Source organism: Halictus rubicundus, chromosome 1, assembly GCF_050948215.1.
Source record: "Halictus rubicundus isolate RS-2024b chromosome 1, iyHalRubi1_principal, whole genome shotgun sequence".
Taxonomy (NCBI): Eukaryota; Metazoa; Arthropoda; class Insecta; order Hymenoptera; family Halictidae; genus Halictus; species Halictus rubicundus.
The window spans coordinates 31,080,125-31,093,037 of record NC_135149.1 but is presented as its reverse complement, the minus strand read 5'-3'; the positions used below and the strand labels follow the sequence as shown (position 1 = coordinate 31,093,037).

Here is a 12,913-nt window from a genome sequence, read left to right as displayed (position 1 = left end):
ATTTCAGCAATTCTAAAATAAATAGTCTGGAACCGGTCAATTTGGTTCGTTTTAAATGATTGTAAATTATTTGCTTTTATGGACTGTGAGAAAGTTTGACAATAAAGTGGATTTTTGGGAGACAGAACCTAGTTAGCGATAGATCAGATTTAGCAAATGCTTGGTTATAGATTAGCCATTTATATGCACTTGAATGATGCATTTGATAACAAGATAACGTCAGGCATACTGAGTAATACAAAGAGTGAATTGGCGACTTCTTTGGAAAAGCTGGTTCTGTAGCAATTTTATCTGTTGTTGAAAGGGATTATTGTCTATTTGTTGATTACCGAGATTCTTGGAGGATTAAGTTGTTTTTACGGTACATGAGACTACAGTTTTGGGAATGATGCAAGTTGTTTCTTTTGGGGGGCTGTATTTAGCAGTAGATACGATTTATCAATTATTTATGAGGCCAACTGTGAACTCATTAATAGACCGCAGATTTCGGTGCGTTTACATCGCGTACATATTTATTAAATTCCTCAAAATACACTGTCCAACAAAATCAAATTTACAACTATTAGGAAGTACATAAAAATATAATTGACTATATGAATATGTAGAGGAGAGTCCCCTCTATCTCTTGACTCAAATTTGAACTTTCTCGCGTGTTTAGTTTTTGCGTAACACGTCATTTTGTATCAAAATCGGGCATCTTTACAAAAACCAAAATTTTTCGAAAACGTTGCGTGATGGAGCAATTCTGCTTTCAGATTTGGTTTTAGGATGACAAAGTGTATAAGAATCACCCAACAGGTATTGCAAAACGATTTCGGTGTTGGACAGTGATATCATCGAATGAAATAAAATAAAATGTTCCTATTATTTTCAGTTCCCTCAAACAATCTACAAAAATGGCAATCTACCCATTAATGAATAAAAATTTCCCTATTTTTACAGTCCTATAAGACAATCCATAAAATTTCTATAAAAATCTGCAATTTAGATGAAGTCATTAATTTGTGAGTTGGTCTTGAAAGTAAAAACAATTTCAGAGCGTTCTCGGCCCGGTTTGCCTGTCTAAAAATTGTGGGAGACTATTTTTTGTTGTTTGAGGAATATTTACGAACGATTGTGAGGCAACAGTTATGTTTGCGTCTCGGACGTTGCGTCAGATTAATCAATTCCGGCTGGCTGGTCGAAGTCGCGACGCATTCGGTACACATCAGTGAGTCATGGATATTCAGTACCGAAATTGTTAGTCCATTATCGACGGCAGAAATAGTGACGCAGACTTCCATGAGCTATTTCTTTATTGTTCTACAATCTTTGAGCATCCTACCGTTAAATATATGTATGGGGATTTTATGAGTGATTTGTATAACAGCAACCTATTCAGTCGAGAATAGATACAATGCTTTCACGGTGCACTCGTCATCGCTGGAAAGTAGCAATTGAGGGAATTACGAAAGGTTATGGGGCCCCATCGTAAAATGCATTGACCACAGTCCTTTCCTCTCCTCCCCCATTGGCGTCAAGAGCCAGGTAGACTACAGTCATCGAGTTCAGGATTTCTGTAACAGATTCATCGAAATGGTGATCCCGAATTCCCAACGTTTCGATTGGCCAATTTTTCAAGTAAAAACAAATGAAAATTGTATGCTCGTTGAACTAATAAAATTACTTTAAAAATAGCACAATGAGGATACTAGTTATTCAAAATCCCAGACAATAAAATTAAAGCATTAATCACATGATTTCTAGAATTAAAAAATAAATGAAGATAATACAGTTTTTAATTTATGCAGCCCATTGAATCAGATATGAAAATTACTTAAATACAGTAAAATTTCCAGGCAAATGGGCAGAAAAATAAGAAATGGTCACACAGATTGAAAGATAAATACGAACTAGTATAATTATCACGGATCAAAAATAACGACTCCAGCTAATGCTGTCATTACCAAAGTAATTATTCACGTACATTTATATACTCGTGATAGAAGATTCCAATCATAACAAGCAGGCCTATGAGGACCATGAAACTCCATCCCCTCCATGCAATGAAGCTCATGATGCTGAAGGAAGACGTTGATGCTTTTCTCGCGCAGACGCCCATCTTTTTAAACAATCGTTGCCTTTAGAATTGCAATGCTTAATCTTGAGATATCTGCTCGATTTTAGATATTTGATCTGCGCGAATTAGAAGGAGGATTGTATCACTTGTACGACGTAGATGACCATGATAAATTGCTGTTATTATTTGTTCGTTGGTTGCTTGGACGGTTTTGAGGGCGAAATGGTCGAGTTAGGGGTTGCTCTTTCTTTTGAACATGATCTATTATGGTTTTGTGAACGGGGAACTGGGGATTTTGGTGGAACAGACTTGGTTTGTTGTTAGACAAACATTTGATAATTTGACATTTTGAAAACTGGACGGAACTCTGCAGGCTTCAGTATCGATCATTCGTTTTCATGTCCGCCGAATGGCGTCGCAGCCTGCGTTGCTTCAACCCTAACAGCCCAACAGTTACACCATGGCCATCGCGGCGATCATGGCGGCTGTGGTTAGGTTACGCTCCGACAACCGATTGAAAATATGCCAGTTATAGTAATTTATTAAATAAAGAAATTTTATGAAATGAGGTAGGCAGAACAGTCGCGGAGACAATTGAATTTTTGTAATTTATTTTTGTGCTTCTACTTTAACACAGATCACTGTACATATTATATTTTCCACAAGGTTATATATCATTATATTAAATATTGTTTTATGCAATAACTTATACAGCAATTCATTTAAACAGGTATATTTTTTATCGTGGGCTGTAGCTTCTTTGCAGAAATGTAGCATGTGGTTTAATAATTGTACAGTGTATCGCTCCATGTATTGCGCTTCATTTGGAATTGTTCATTATTTGTTTATGGTGATTAATAATATTACAGACGTAACTTGCGGCGGAGAAATTATGTGTAACCTTCTGGCGTCAGCTATGGAGACTAAAGTTACTAGTAAAACCAGCAGCTTGAAGGCTCTTTTGCTACGTGCATGGAGAGAGCGCTGGAGTGATCTGCAATGGGGTATTAATATTAAAACGGTAAGTTTATTTCGATTCCAACTCGCTCCTCAACACGTTAACGTTTTTGTTCGGTCCGCGTCAGTCATCGGTGACCGACAGTATAAAATACCACAATACCTAAGCAGCGCGTGGCCTGACAGAGATTTCCTCCGAAGTGCGTGTTAATTACAAGCATTCTAAAATCATCTCTTCTTGCAGATATTACCAAGAGGTGTTAGCGGAGATGTATATAATTTAGCAGACTGTATATTGCAACAGGCATTAGTAGGACTGGGTCCAAATCAGTTAGTATTGTCTTACTTGAAACATTCTCTGAGTTCTCAGGTATGCATCAATTTCAAAATCATGATTAGCCCATTATCAGAAACATCTAACAGCGTAAATATATTTCCAGTTGGTCTCCTACGCTGCAGTGTTGCAACGAATTAGTAAATATGATGCCTTTCACAAGCCCCACTGTATTCTAAGTTTACTAGAATTCCTAGAATCTATCCAAGTAGGCATAACGTGTCGTGGCAAACAAGAGGAGGATTTGCTGGCAGCTGCTGTGCTCTCAATCATGCACTGGTTGCTACAGTGTTACCTCCACACATTAACCAAAATGCCTCAGAACAGTCCATTGACTCCGCAGCCCACTGAACTGATGGACAAGCCTGCCAGTATATTGAAACAGATGCTTAGTTCGGATTTTCTTTGCGCGATGATGTACTTAGCCAAATACGATGACAAAGGTAAGCATAAAAATGAAATTTTCAAAGAGTAGCCTAGTTTACAGCTCGCATTTTATCTACCGGAAGCCCACTAACCCTGAAATTCCTTCCAGATTTGTACATAGACGTTGTGAAAAAGTGTCAGGAGATCGAGGCCCTGTTGAAGACAAGCAGCTTGAAGTCTTCGGTGCCGATCGAGGACTCGCTGAAGAAGCTGTGCAATTTAGAAGTGGAGTGCTTAGCGCTGTCCCCAGAAATGACCCAAATGGAGTCTGTTACGCACTGTCTTCAGCCGTTATTCGCGGTACAAGTGTTGCTGAACCCTAGTACGGAGACAGCGGTATTCGTGAACCAGTTGCTGATGGTCCAGAGACTGAAGAACTACACAAACGCGAGACTGTACTGCGAAATAATCCGTGCTTGCCTGATGTGTCTGCACAATGTAACAACGACGGTCAAAGAATCCCAATGGGGTGCATTCACGTTCCTGAAGGTTCCCCTAATTTTAAAGGAGCTGCACGTCGCACACTCAAACGGGGACGACAAATCGGAATACTCTCAGGACGTCCTGGACGCTTTCGAACTTCTCCTGCAGTTCACTCCTCTGCTGGACATTATGGACACTGCTTGCTCCTGTAATAGCGTCGAGTGTCTCTTGAACGCTCTTCAGAAGGTCAGCTTGGTGACGGAGAAGCAAGCTAAGCAGTTGAGTAGCAGAAGAGAAGGTGTGACTGCCACGTTGCAGAAGTTAGAGTCCTCTACCTCCACCTCGTCGATCCCGAAGGTGATCGTCAGAGCCGAGCCAACGCTGTCTGGGATTCTGAAGACTTTGAACGCGGATTACTTGAAAATCCACGAAGCGTTGCTGAGCATGCTGTACCAGGTGCTCACTGGGAATAGTTTCGAGCTAATGTTGGCCGTGGCGACTGTCGAAGGCAAACTGAAGACCTTCGTGACGAAACTGATCAAGTTCAACGAGTGCAGCAAGCAGATCAACGAACCTGTCCCACCAAAGACCGCAGCTACCAGAGCCATACTCTTCGACGTCTCGTTCCTCATGCTGTGCTCCATCGTACAAACTTATGGCTCCGAAGCAGTCCTTGAAGAAGGCGGAGGAGACTCTTTTTTCGAGCAATGGGTGCGCGAGTGCATGCCAGAGAGAAACCAACCAAAGTCGCCACAGAAGATGTTGCAGAACATCGATCCTACGCGAGTGGATGCTCTATTAGCGCAAATTAATTCTCCTGACTCGGATTTCAAATCTAGCAATATAAAATGGCACATCGCCTGTCAGTCAGCCATGGGCGCAGTCAAAGAGCTTCTCTGTGCCTGGGAGAGCGATGTCCTCGGAGCTGGGGATGTGAAAAGGGCTCTAGACGGTTTAAGGGCTACGGCTTGCTGTTTGCCAGTCTGCGCAGCTGCTTGGCTGTGTGCTTACATGAGCATCACTCATCAGGATGCTCTTCTGAAGCCCATGAACATGGTGCAGCACTTTTTGACTCCGCTACCCGGCGACGAGTTGCAGGACAATCTAAAGGAGCGGTCGAGTCTGATGTTCCAGATCATTAGGAAGATGCAGTATGATGTCCATCCGCCCACGCAGTCGAAGAACAAGATCCTGTCGATGTCTCACAGGTACTGATAACTAGACGGCGAAGTTTATGCATTTATAAGGACAATGAGCTGCTCCAATATATAACAGGACAATCATCGGAGACATTTAAGATCATTGTCCTATTATTTTCCACGTGTCGCGACTGTTAACGGTAGAAATATCTTTCTATTTATTCCCTTCTTCTCACAATGGATGCAGAACATTTTTATTTTGCATGATCCGCACTTTTATTGGTAATATATATTTCTCTGTAAGTTCGAGGCTACAAATCTGCACTTTGTTTCAGCATCATATCAAGACAACCAATACTCGAGCAACTGGAAACAGTGTGGAGGAACGTCAACCAACGAGGATGGATAAATATTCAAGCGACACAGTCCTTAGAGTCCTTGTTGAATACTGGTGGCTCTTTATGGTTTGTTTCGAACATAGTGAAGGAAGTGTTGAAGTATCGTTACCAGCAGGAACTCGACCAAGCCGTGGACCTAGCGTTCGCCATTTTTCACCTCGACATCGAGAACTGTACATTAGATCTCATTAACCATATCATTCCACAGTATTTATATAACTCATTACAGTAAGTCTTGACAATTACAAAACTCTGTTCAACACGTTGACTTTCACGTTGGTAGTATGTGGGCGACATTGTTTTTTTTTCTCATCAATTTTTATCACAGAATGCGGGAGTGATTGCTAAACTATGCGGCAGTTTATTTTGATTTTGCTGAATTTTCGGGGATTGTAATTTTCCGGTCAACGTGTTGAAGTATTTGATAAGTACGTAACAAATGCTAACTGGATTGTAAATTTGTTTCAGAAGCGAAGAACTCGTAGAGCCACAGTCCTCCGTTTTAGCGAAGCTGTGCGTGTACTGTATATTTTCTACTCTAGAGTATAACAATTCGAATCCATATCGCGGGAACAATAGGAAACGCGTGCGAAGAGATCTAGACGCCGAGGAGCTGGACGCTCTTGGCGTACCAAATAAAATCCTGCGATTGAACGAAGCAGGGGATTCGAATCCGATTTTCGGATCGCAGAGTCCTCAGGCACAGGGGCCGACGAATGGTCAAAAATCTGTGGTGCTTAGGGATCCTTTGCTGACTGCTTTGAATGGACTGTTCACGATCTTCACGTTTCTCGCTGGCAGAGACGGCGAGGTTTCACAGCAGACTCATTTCATACTACAGTTCCTTCGTCTGATGGTACAATGCGGCAAAGACAGGACTCGCATCGTGCTGCAAGGAATGTCGCAAACATTGGTCAGTTCAGAACCAATTCACCAATTAAATTAGAATAACTTTCTTTATAAATGGACCAACCGACTTCCGTTTTTCTGCGAATAAAAAAGTTATTCGAATTTAATGTCTGCGTTAGCAATTACGTGACTGACTCTATATCTTCTGCTTTGACTTTTCAGGTCCCCTGTCTTCTAAAAGCACTACCCGAATTATTTACGACTGATATACTGTTACGATTTTACGATATCCAGACTGCAGCCGGACGCAAGGCAACCGCACGAGATCTTTGTATGCTCAGAAATATCACTTTGAAGCCGACAAAATGACGGCAAGCACATGTTTTTACGGAAGCGAACGTTACGTATGATTGATAGTGAGACATCGATTCATATTATTATTTTAAAATATACGAATTTAATACAACCGAGTTTTGATAAACCCAATGCCCACACCTCATTTCCAGTATAAAATCACGGAATTAAAAAAAGGATCATTGTTTCGGAGACTTTATTCCGTCCTCTCCTCGTGTGTGTGTGTGTGTGTTGCGGATTTATAAACAGATCTATAAATAACTCTTATATTTAAAATTATGTACAGTAAATGATACACGTAGCATTCTCGGGGGTGGCGAGAATTTTTACACGATTTATAAACACGTGATAAATGAAAGTCGCAAACCATTCCGTTCGCCAAAGTTACAAAAGAAAAAGTATCTTGTAAATAACGCCTTACATCACTACGTAATATTTACACGAAACACGGCCGTTTTTGCAAGAAGTATCGTCCAACTGTCTCTCCACGATTTTAAAGGGGACAGACAGAAAAATATTCGGCACGTGTATTTTTTAAAAGGGGTAAAAACAGCTCTGCAATCTCTATTTATACGTAATACAATTTTAAAAAATCATAAATCCGTCTAGAACTAACCCTGGGACAAATGTACATCGTTTAAAAAACGTCCAATAAAAAGAATAAAATCTCAATTAGAAAATTAATTCAATAGAAACACCTATTTTCTTTTCTCCATAGATTCTTTTGATGCAGGGTTAATAATTTCAGAATAAACGACCATATACAATTCGCAACCCTATCTTCGAGGATTGCTTTCACCCCTAGTGATATCAATTACCATTAAAAAAATATTTGTTGAATACTTTTCCATGCTCCGTCGTGTATGTGCAATTTTTTTTAAAAATCATGGAGTCGACTGGACAACACCCCTTGCCAATTAAGAGAAAAAGGGGTAATGAACGACTGAAGAGATCCAGAAGCCGGGAGCATCGATGAACTCGGACGGTTTTCGCGAAATCCAACCGAAAGCACGTAAAGATACAGACTCTGCACAGAAGGTGGAGAACCGTTCAAGCTGATCGACGTTGCCAGCGATAGTTTTTAATGGAAGCACGTTTAGGCCCTCCGTAGAACTCGTTCTACAGCCACGGGTGCCAAGACGGGTCCATCCTGCACAGATTGTCGTGGCTGTTCGCTGCAGCTACCAGCGTGCTGACTTTGCTGTCGGTCCCGTCGAAATTCGCCAGGGAGTTCAGCCTGGAGACGATCGCCGTGACAGCGCGGGTCACCATAGTGATCAGAAGCTCGCCTTTCATGTCTGTCGGCGCTTGCGACGCGTTCTCGGCATCCTCTTGCTTCTTATTATGGTCCGCGATCACCTCGTCGCGTAGGATTGCACGGAGAATTGTATGCACTTTGAACGACGGCTGCACTAGACAGCGCGCCGTCGCAATTGCACTTGCTGTCAGCGGTCCAGAAACACCTGCAAAAATATCAATTTACTTCAATGCACGGCCATCTTCTTGTACCGTTACTGGCACAAATACAATTAACGATTTCAGTGCCAACTCGAGAACCTCAAAAGTTTCATAAAATCTCGGTAACTTATTTAATGAAAAGAAAATTGAAATATTAAGACGTGTGATGCCGAGTACTCTTTCAACATTCGTGCATTTTTCAAGCCCTAACTAATCCATTAAGTACCAAATTTTTATTGCTATCATCAATTGAAAAAATATCCCCATTTGGGGCTGGCGGCACATGCAATGTGTTTAGTTCTTTCTATGCCATTCCTTAGTGCAATCTATGTACATGATTCCTGATGGGAATCAGGGTACGTAAAGAGTTAAATTTGGTGCACTGAATATATCAGCGGAGGAGTTCATTTTTCAATGTAGAAAAATAGTTCTGTTTACCATTTCTAGAAGACGTGTAACTCAATTAAGACTGAAGGTGCCACTCCTTAATGCAATCTATGCACATGATTCTTAATAGGAATCAGTGTACGTAAAGAGTTAAATTTGGTGCACTGAATATATCAGCGGAGGAGTTCATTTTTCAATGTAGAAAAGTAATTCTGTCTACCATTTCTAGAAGACGTGGAACTCAATTAAGACTGAAGGTTTTGGGCATTTTTTAAATATCTGAGGATCACTTTTTAAGACTTTGACGAACCTGTACTCGTAAGGAATTCAAGAATGTTCGGTGTAAGCCGGAACGGAACCGGTCTGTTAGCGTCCAATTCGCCAGACGTGTCGTCAACATCGAACTTGAAGTAGGCGATGTTGATCAGGCCAGAATCTTGATGCACGTACATCATATCAGGGTTCAGTCTCGTCAGGTGGAGCACATACTCCGCGAAGCAGGCCAGAGATAGTTGCAACGTGAACTGAAAGGTAAAAGAAGACACTGGGTACATGGTAACACTGATAATTAGACTGCGGTTCTTTATACGAAATAAAAACTGCACAATTGTAAAAAGCAGCATATAAATATGCGTTTCCTCTTTTAATAATTTTAGCAAGTCGGAAATAATATAGCAGCATCATTCAGTTCTTTTTACGTCTTTATAGCTTTAGACCGGTCCATTTTTGCTATAAATGCATAAACAGGTACTAATGCAAGTTAGAAGAAAACATTTAGACTATACACAGCAGAGAAACATTTAAAGTCAACTCAAGTCTTTTTTTGTCTAACATTATCTTCTGTATCATTACCATTTTCCTGAAGGTCCAGTAGTCGGTGGCCCCAGGGAAAGTCTTTACAGCCCAGTCCTTCAGCATCGTCCTAGCAACCATACTCGTCTGCACCTCCTTCAAGATGTCCCTGAGAACCTGATGACTGGCTTGCGCTCCTCTCGCCTGCACAGCCGCCAACCTCTCGTAATACCTAGCTATAGGAGCGTCATGCTCTATTCCTAGTTTCGCACAGCCTTGTTTGTATATATCCAAGAGAGAGACCGAGGCAGGATTATCTTCCACGAGCCTCATCTGAGGAGAAACCGCGACGACTCTCGGCACGGTAAAATGTAAAAACCTCCTGGATGTCTCTTTCTGCTTTGCCAGATAATGATTTAGCATTCTCAACAGTTGCAGGACACGTTCCTCTCGCCTGGCATCGCCTAATCCAGCGTCGTTCACTACCAGGTAAGGGTAGAGACGACCATTGTGCCCTCTAATTCGCAATCTTCTGGCTGCTGTGTTGTGTCGCTGGACCACTTCGACTCTGGGCATGAACCTGGCTATCCTGACGTAATAGTGGGAGTGTTTGGGCAGCAGGAATTCACCCGGGAGCTCCACCTCTGCTGTCTTCAGGCTGAAGTTGCTCAGGAACCGGCATTTCTCTTCGATCAGGAAGGACCTGGCCAAAGGATTAGTATTTTAGATGCTGTTCCTTAAGTTGAGATTGAACTGTTTAGCTATTCTTTTGATTTTCCAAGGTATGGTACTGTTTGAACCGTCGTGATACTCACTTGGGCAGCTGCTTGGTCTTCCCCTCGAGGATCTTGATCCACTTCTTCAGCTTGCTGATGAGATTGTGCAGCAGCCTAGCTTCGGGCACCGTGAAGTCGAAGTCGCTAGTGAATTGACCTTTCATTTTCTGGAAAACGGGATCCTGGACGGTGGCTTGTGCCCTGCGCGCCAACGATTCTGAAGCCGCTGAGCCAAATGTGTTGTTCACATTTTGAGATGGGGATATGTTTTCTACGGTTTACAGGAAGAAGTCCGTAAGAACTCGTCTCTGCCAGGGGAGGAAACAATCGAGGGCTTACCTATTCCTATGCCGAACGTCGAGACCAGTTTCTTCACGAAGTTCAGCGTGTGAGGAGTTATGGTCGCTTCGCTGACGGCTCCCCGATTTTCGAAGGCTATCGCATAACACTTGGCCAGGCCCTGTCTCAGCTGTCTGAGGACCTCCTCGTACCATGTCTCTCGGAACCACACCATCTGGAACATCAAAATCAGATTATCTTCATTGTACTCTTTGATCAGTAGACACTGTGGATCCTTAGGCAAATTAAGTACACTCGCCGAAATTTCTATAAAATGTAAAATTATATTTTTGTTTTCTTTTATCAATAAATGTTATACTTATGTTTTGAAATCGGTGTGTATGCTTTCTTTATGTAATCCCGAGATCATACCAAATACAAATTTTTCATTGGTAATGGTATAATTATATGAATTCATTACAAAACATAGGTATAACTTTATAGAAATTTCGGCGAGTGTAGATTGTTCTGTTAATTAAATCATTTTTCAAGGCTTCGAACGGTTCTGAAAATAATTGCTTGAATGTACTGTTGTACAAAAAGTATTGGATCACATTTAAAAATCGCATCGTTTTCTTCAAATCGAATGCAACGAGTTGAAATGGTTTGACACGTCAGAAGAATTAGTTTACTAAATAAAGAAAATCTCTCGTCGTCTCACAATGATCCAGCTCATGGTTAAAATAAAACGAAATTAAGATGAACCTGATCCACAATTCCCTCCAAGCTGGATAGAATGGTCGGATGGATATCCCTCTGCATGTGCATGATCTTCGAGCACCTCCACATGGGCGGCGTCGCTCGAATAGGTCCCGTTTCAGGCACTCCTTGTTGCTGAACGTTCCCGCCTGCTCCACGACCCTCGACACCCTCCTGATTCTTCCCTGCTGCCAATTCCGCACTCTTGTACCGTTCCCTCTGCTCTATCTTCAAGGTCAGATACAGAGTTCTAATCGAGAAATACACAGCCTGCGGGAATACTCTTCCAACTTGGCTGAGCAGATTCAGGATAACGTTGCCTTCGTGTCGCACCAAGCACATCAGAAGTTGAGGTATCCAAGGTAGCCATTGAATAGGAGGAACCCCGACAGCATACTTATCCACAGCCTCCATCAAGGAGAATTTATCATCGTCGTAAGTCAACAGCCATAGAACCTTGGCCAAGTACTTCCTGGACTTGGATTCATTCTGATGTCTACAAGCGTGGAGGAAACAGGTGATGGCCGATATTCCTATGGAAATCTGACGAGCATCTCTGGTGAAGATGTGCTCCAGATAGTCTCCCCACAGAGCCCAAGCCTTGACCAAGGTGTCATGAAGTTGGACAGCAGCGGAGAACGCTTTATTAGCGTCGTCCGATCTTCCGATCTGCGAGAGCAGCATCCCCTTCAGGGCGTAGAACTCGGCGGTCATCTCCTTGGTGAAGTACCTCAGATTTGTCGACTCAATCACCTCCAGACCCTCCTGCAGTTCATTCTTCCCACTGACGGAAGCCATCTGCAGGTAACACTTCACCTGCTGCCTGATTTTCTGGAAACAGTCCACAATGGGAACGCTGGGTATCGTGTAGATCCTAGACAGAGAATCTAAACAGACACCGCAAAGATTGTGCTTCCTTGCGATCTTTCCAAAATGGATGATGGCTTGAACAGACGCATGCACGCCCAGCATCGAGTGGTTCGTTGTTTGGTCTTGCTGGGAGTCGTAGTGGCTCGAGATGAAAGTATAGTGATGCTGTCTCCAGGTGAAGATGTCCGACCAGTGACTGAGATCGTCGGCTATCACCGGTAGTCTGTTCCTCCAGGTCTTCACGATAGCCTTCATATCGTGCAGCGACGTGCTCCTGCCGTGCAGCAGGCCCTGATGAATTTGCATTGCTTCTTGCAACTCCATGATCTGTTGCGCAGCCTGCAGCAACGGCAGGTGCACGTGGCTGACGATGTGAGGCAACCTGCGCCACTCTCGCATGCATAAACCTGATGCAAGCTCCACGTATCGCTCCACCGCGTTCAGGTGCTGATCCTCGCTGTTGCAGATCGCCAGAAAACCTCGGTACAGGTTCACCTGCAAAGAACAAGGTTCAGCAAGGTTCAAAACCGTTCTATTTTCTGTTCAAATCTAACTCTTCAGGGACGACGATGGATCGTCAGTTTGCTCCTGTACGAAGACCCATGTTTCCCAAAACATGCTCTATAAAAAGATGTGACTCGTGCAATTTTGAT

At 42.5% G+C, this 12,913-nt stretch overlaps 2 protein-coding genes across 3 annotated transcripts in view; one reads left to right on the top strand and one right to left on the bottom strand.

The window, feature by feature from the left end:
* The first annotated feature begins 2,503 nt into the window (after positions 1 to 2,503).
* On the top strand, positions 2,504 to 7,051 carry Med24 (mediator complex subunit 24). 2 transcript variants are annotated; one of them, XM_076799425.1, is made up of 8 exons: positions 2,504 to 2,628; positions 2,929 to 3,080; positions 3,261 to 3,386; positions 3,457 to 3,793; positions 3,886 to 5,407; positions 5,674 to 5,964; positions 6,208 to 6,649; positions 6,808 to 7,051. In XM_076799425.1, the coding sequence occupies exons 2-8, from the start codon at positions 2,952 to 2,954 to the stop codon at positions 6,952 to 6,954; spliced, it is 2,994 nt and encodes a 997-aa protein (XP_076655540.1). In that variant the 5' UTR covers positions 2,504 to 2,628; positions 2,929 to 2,951; the 3' UTR covers positions 6,955 to 7,051. The 2 variants fall into 2 exon arrangements, with proteins under 2 accessions (XP_076655540.1, XP_076655531.1); XM_076799416.1 differs by having other exon boundaries at positions 6,205 to 6,649.
* Positions 7,052 to 7,159: 108 nt separating this feature from the next.
* Nipped-a (Transcription-associated protein Nipped-A) overlaps positions 7,160 to 12,913 on the bottom strand; it is a 27,446-nt gene continuing 21,692 nt past the window's right edge. The window contains exons 6-11 of the mRNA XM_076799388.1: positions 11,397 to 12,755; positions 10,692 to 10,866; positions 10,392 to 10,623; positions 9,637 to 10,279; positions 9,095 to 9,308; positions 7,160 to 8,402 (exon numbers count right to left, since the gene is read on the bottom strand). Of these exons, the coding sequence (XP_076655503.1) occupies positions 8,059 to 8,402; positions 9,095 to 9,308; positions 9,637 to 10,279; positions 10,392 to 10,623; positions 10,692 to 10,866; positions 11,397 to 12,755 (2,967 nt within the window). The 3' untranslated portion in view covers positions 7,160 to 8,058. The remainder of the gene's footprint in view (positions 8,403 to 9,094; positions 9,309 to 9,636; positions 10,280 to 10,391; positions 10,624 to 10,691; positions 10,867 to 11,396; positions 12,756 to 12,913) is intronic.

What these genes read in the sequence shown, in the direction of transcription:
- Med24 (XM_076799416.1), top strand. Translation starts at nt 2,952, where the DNA reads ATGTGTAACCTTCTGGCGTCAGCTATGGAGACTAAAGTTACTAGTAAA. An exon ending in GGGGTATTAATATTAAAACG is followed by an intron (nt 3,081 to 3,260) that starts GTAAGTTTATTT and finishes CTCTTCTTGCAG; the next exon opens with ATATTACCAAGAGGTGTTAG. An exon ending in AACATTCTCTGAGTTCTCAG is followed by an intron (nt 3,387 to 3,456) that starts GTATGCATCAAT and finishes ATATATTTCCAG; the next exon opens with TTGGTCTCCTACGCTGCAGT.